The sequence below is a fragment of the Hordeum vulgare genome, chromosome 7H (assembly GCF_904849725.1).
Source record: "Hordeum vulgare subsp. vulgare chromosome 7H, MorexV3_pseudomolecules_assembly, whole genome shotgun sequence".
Taxonomy (NCBI): Eukaryota; Viridiplantae; Streptophyta; class Magnoliopsida; order Poales; family Poaceae; genus Hordeum; species Hordeum vulgare.
In genome coordinates this window covers 505,744,010-505,749,569 of record NC_058524.1, presented here as the reverse complement: position 1 = coordinate 505,749,569, position 5,560 = coordinate 505,744,010, and the positions used below count along the sequence as shown (strand labels likewise).

Here is a 5,560-nt window from a genome sequence, read left to right as displayed (position 1 = left end):
GGACGGGGGAGAGAGAGGGAGACGGCGGGAAGTGGGAGGGTTTGGGGGGAAATGGCGCCAAAAGGGGCGGGTGTGTGTTTTGCTTTGTGCCACCGACAGGCAGGCCAGGGGCGGATGAGCGCGCGCCCCGCCCGTCTACACACTGTCCGTTTCACCCCAAAATCGATGCAAAGTTGGGCCCGGGATGGGTCGAAAGCAGACTCAAAACGGGCAAATGTCTATTTGCTCCCGCGCGCTAGGCCATCTGTTTCGTCCCGCGCGTTGGGCTGTCTGTTTCGTCTATTTTGCCCCAAACGTCTATTTTGCCCCAAACGGACACGCACGGACAGGATGGGATCGCGCGGTGGAGTTGGCCTAAGTTTTAAAAAACCCACTCACGGAGTAACAGACAGTAAGCCTTTTAGTTCAGCATCAAGGTACTATCGCATGAACTAATTCCAACAACGAGAAAGTTATGCAGCAAGAAACAGTGCCATGTCCAGCGTATTGCGTGTAAGACATAAAACAAATGGAACAGACATGGTCAATCAAGATCCCAAACAGTACAGGAGCACTCGATACTTTTAGAATTACACAAGACATGCTAATCTGCGACGAGTATCAAATTCTCTCTTCAACATCCGTGAACATCCGGTGATTCTTACTCCTACCAGGCTACACATATTCTACCAAAACCATGGAATCCCATCTCAAATCCCAGTTCTCAGCACCATGTATGATATCGCAAGAAAACCTTGTACGGGATATGCTCTAGAAGCAGACGGGAAACTTATCTTGAAAGTTGCTATATCAGTCGATCTTCACAGAAGCATAGATCTTCCTCACAAACCAGAAGCAAGCATAGAAGCCAATGGTGCCAGTCAGGACGAAGAAGGCATAAGAAATGATCAGCATGTAACCAAAGTAGAGAATGCCTGAAACAAGCTTTGTGATCTCCAGCTTGTTGAAGAAGTAGAAGATAGCATAAGCGAATAGATATAGAGCTGAGGAGCCTGCGGTCAGGTATGCCCTCCACCACCAGTGGTAGTCCTCACTGCACAGCTGGAAGTAGCAGAGCACAATTGTGATCTCAGCACAGGTTACCAGCAGAATGACGAAGACTATGAAGAGGAACCCGAAGATGTAGTAGAACTGGTTCAGCCAGATAGATGTGAGGATGAAGAAGAGCTCAATAAAGACAGCACCAAATGGCAATATGCCACCCGCAAGTATCGAGAAAGCTGGCTGCAGGTACCATGCTTGCTCGGGAATTTGCCTGGGAATCTTGTTTGTCTTGACTGGGTCCTCAATGGCTGGCTGCTTGAATCCCAAGAAACTTCCAACAAAGACCAGTGGCACGGAGATGCCAAACCAGAGAAGGACCAGAGCAAACATTGTCCCAAAAGGAACTGCACCAGATGATTTCTCACCCCAGATAAGGGCATTCAGGACGAAAAAGACCCCAAAGATTATACCAGGAAACATGAAGGCAGTTTTGAGGGTAATCTTCTTCCATTCAGTGCCCTTGAACATCTTGTAGAGGCGAGACGACGTGTAACCCGCCAATACACCCATGAAAACCCACAGAAGGACCATAGCCGTCATGAGTCCTCCACGGTTCGCGGGGGATAAGAATCCAAGTAGCGCAAACATCATGGTTACCACTGTCATGCCAAAGAACTGCACACCAGTTCCAACATAAACGCAAAGAAGGCCTGAATGAACAGGAGGCCTGAAGGCATCACCATGCACTAACTTCCATCCAGTTTCTTCTTGGGCTTCCTCCTGATTGTCAAGCTGATTATAGTTTGCTATGTCCTTGTAAAGGGTCCTCATCATAATCATGGCTATCATGCCAGAAAGGAAAAGGACAATCATCAAGGAGTTAATGATAGAAAACCAGTGGATTTGGCTGTCGCTAGAGAGAAGGTAGACGTCCCAGCGAGATGCCCATATGATCTCACTAGCCTGCGGTAGATCAATTGTAAATTAATCGGCAAGGCAGGAACATGAATACCAGCAACAGAGGATACTGAAAAAGGAAATATACCTCAAAGGTAACGTCGTAAGAGAATACAACATAGGCATCAGGGGCCACCTCTTGAGGTGTGTGACTACCAGGAGTTATCTTAGTGTTAGCATTGCAAGTTTGTACTGTAGGATTCTTGTCATCCCAGGCACCATATTCATGCTTAATGCTGTATACAGGTAGACAGTGAATAGGCAAGTTATGATAGGCACATATACCTTCACATAAGATATAAATTTATAAAAAGCCAATCAATAATTTCTACTAAATATTGGCTACATTGAACACTTACTACGGAGATTAAACTATTTATAAAATGATAAAAACATTTGATGAGCATGAATTGCAATTGGTTTCAGACTAGTCAGCTATGCACACCCATAACAAAACAAGATCAGTTCAACCATGAGGCATGCTAAGTTAGACATGACTAAGTACACATACCTGCTAGGAATCACATGGAAGCCAACAATACGAGCCTCTGGGGAGTTCAGGTCTTCATGGTACAAGACTTTAAAGCTCAAGTGATTATTAATATAGTACTTGTCATCCTTGAGCTGCCAGAATTGTGCTTAAATTAAACAAGCTCCTTGATAAATGTTTCATGTTTGAATGAGTAGCAATCGACTTGGTGAGATACTCACCTTATAGCCAACGCGGTAACCATGGTCAAAGTTCGGTGTTGGGCTTCCTTCCCGTGCCTGTCTAGGGACCACAACTGGGAGATTATCCAAAATCCTGATCGAAAAAATGTAAATTGTCAGGCACCGTATTATATATAGGATATGCTGAACATACACCACAAGTCTACAACTTGGACCAGTATCATATGTAAGATAGCCAGACAGTCATGTTAAGCTCTTTTTTTTTGCTGGGAACGGTCATGTTAATCAACTGGCAACACAACAAGAACTTCAAAATCATAACATACATGTTGACTCGATATTCATCATCGATCTTCTCTCTGAAATTCTTTGCAGCTTCTGCAGAAAGTTTTGTTCGACAAACAACTTTGCAGCTCTCGTCCCTCCTCATCTTGAACTGTAAGAGTTGGAGAAGTAAACTTAAGTTAGAGAGTGCACAATTTATCATATTATGTTGTCGTGCTCTCTGCACCCTTGAAAAAAAGGCAAAATCATTTGTACAGTATTAAAATACATGGGCAGTATACTTACATTATAGACAGAATTTTCAATGCGGTCCCCACGAAGGACTTCCCCTAAGTTCTCAGCACTGTTCTTAATCGCCTCAGGTTTGCAGTAGTCCAGGAAATAATAGTCATATGGAAGTTGTGTCTTTATAGATGACAGCTTGTTGACCTTCACCTGGAGATCATCATCCTGCAATATGAGCGGTTAGTCAACCTTTGAAAACCAATGAGCAAACAAAGAATATAGACAGGAATCAATGGATGAAACTTCCAAACAATTAATGTTAGAAGTTTGGTTATTCAACTGTAACTGCCTTAATAATTGTATGGTAAGTTGGTAACTGATTCTCCGAATAAATGATAGTCACCAATGCAACACAACAACTGGAGCTCCATAAACAAGAGCAACAACTTGTAAATGATGAAATCAATAACACATCAATTTAATGGCATTGGAGAACAACATGCAAGTGCTAACAGGTGTTAATTAAGTTATACAGAATGTATCCTGTTCTCCTGAAATTGCAATTGTGTTAGGAGGCAACAAGAAACAACAACCATGCACTTGACTAAAGGTGGGGCCTCTTCAAGTAGACCGCCAAACACATAGGCAACACATGTAGGCTTCGGCATAAACGTTACTGTTGCAGAATATACTTCTACACGTTTGATTCTTACCAGGATACCATTCAACCAAGGTAAAGAGACTATTTGTCTATATCAAACTATTTTATGATGGTCTAACGGAAAGGAACCTCTGGATATGCATGGTGTTTTTTATCTACAACTACAAGCATACCACATAAAAGGTATGTTGACGTTTCGAACATTTTAATTGAAGAATGGTCAGTTTGTTGTGGTTTGCAGCCATCATATGAAGACATTAGGCCCTAGCAAGTTAGACGAAGACAACACTTCCGTTCATGCCACTTCCACAAGGTTTTTGATTGCAGTGTTGCAATCTCCATGAAACCCGCCAACATACACAAGAATAGGTACCTAACTGAATTTTCTACCCAAAACACGCAAATAGTTTACCACCCAGTAAGTACATGTTCTCCAACAGTACAAAGGAGAGTAAATTAAACAGCAACCAAAACAAGAGAGGAAGTGATGATGTGTCTACACTCTACACCTCTAGATGGGCTCAAACAAGCAGAAACCAAAATCCGCTGCTTATCAACACTTTCTAATGAGTGACCCCCACCCATTACAAACTAATACCTATACTGGAGTCGGCCAATACCATGGCGATTCATGCTAACGACAGCTAAAAACAACATCAGGAGTCGGCCAATGGAACGAGGAGCCTGACCCCAATGCACCATGGTCGACAAAATTAATCACACGCAATCAAGGACAAGCGGGCGCTGCCACGTACAGCTTTCACCCTATCCGCAGGTACGCCGAAAACGCACACGCAAGCCAGCATAAAATCCAGACCGACATTCCGCTCTCCACCTCCATTGCTCAGGTCACTAAACCCTGAACCACAGACGCGCCCCTACTACTAACAATCTTCCAAATGCGCGGAGACCTTCCGTTCCGAACACAGGGAAACGAGGCCTGGCGAGCCAGATCTGAGGCCGCGCGTCCCGGCACGGCTAGATCCACCGGCGCGGACGGCCGGGAGGCCACCTAGAGCTTAGATCCGACGAGGAGATGGCGAGTGGGGTGTGGATTGCTCACCTTCTGGAAGTCGCGTGGGGCGACGCCGGGGAGGTAGAAGGCGCGGGCGGGGGTGCAGACGAGGCAGGCGGCGGCGAGGAAGAGGGGGAGGAGGAGGCGGCCGCGCGGGCCGCCGGTGATCGCCATGTCGGGGGAGGCGAGGCGGGGGAGAAGTGGGGGAGTAGTGTGCGCGTGCCGAGAAGAGAAAGAAATACGGAGGTGGTGCCTGCCTTGGTGCTGGTGGTGGGGAGGCCCGAGCTACGGCGGCCTGCGGGGAGGGAGGGTGCAAGTGCAACAGGCCAGCGAACGGCCGTGATTCGTCGACGCGATGAGATGGGGAGGAGGATTACGTGTGCGTGTGTCGTGTGTAGCAAAATTTCAAAATGGAAAGGAAACCCCACCGACCGACAGAGGAGCCGTCTTGTTCAGATCTGCTACGCTGGACCGGGCTCAAATCACTTTCATCATTTTGGAGTCACCAGAAAGGCAGGAAGAAAGTTTTAGGTGCATTTGTTGGACGACGCTTCACTTTCTTCGAGCTTATAAACTCGTCAAAGACTCTCATTTTTTTCTATTAGGTGGCACTTTCCCTTCTTGATTGAACCGTTACAGTATGAGATGTACTCGTACAAAGGAACTAGAAAAAAGTCTATTTTAAATCCTGAACTGGTAGCGCTCCGGCGAAATGGACCCTGATGTCTAAATCCTTGTCGATTGCACCCTAAACTTCCAAA

The 5,560-nt window shown here is 45.8% G+C and overlaps 1 protein-coding gene across 1 annotated transcript; it reads right to left on the bottom strand.

The window, feature by feature from the left end:
* Positions 1–455: 455 nt before the first annotated feature.
* Positions 456–5,140, bottom strand: LOC123413466 (transmembrane 9 superfamily member 7-like). The gene is made up of 7 exons (XM_045106404.1): positions 4,848–5,140; positions 3,184–3,348; positions 2,940–3,049; positions 2,653–2,746; positions 2,453–2,565; positions 2,030–2,177; positions 456–1,947 (listed from the first exon to the last, which is right to left on the bottom strand). The coding sequence occupies exons 1-7, from the start codon at positions 4,971–4,973 to the stop codon at positions 790–792; spliced, it is 1,914 nt and encodes a 637-aa protein (XP_044962339.1). The 5' UTR covers positions 4,974–5,140; the 3' UTR covers positions 456–789.
* Between the last annotated feature and the right edge of the window lie 420 nt (positions 5,141–5,560).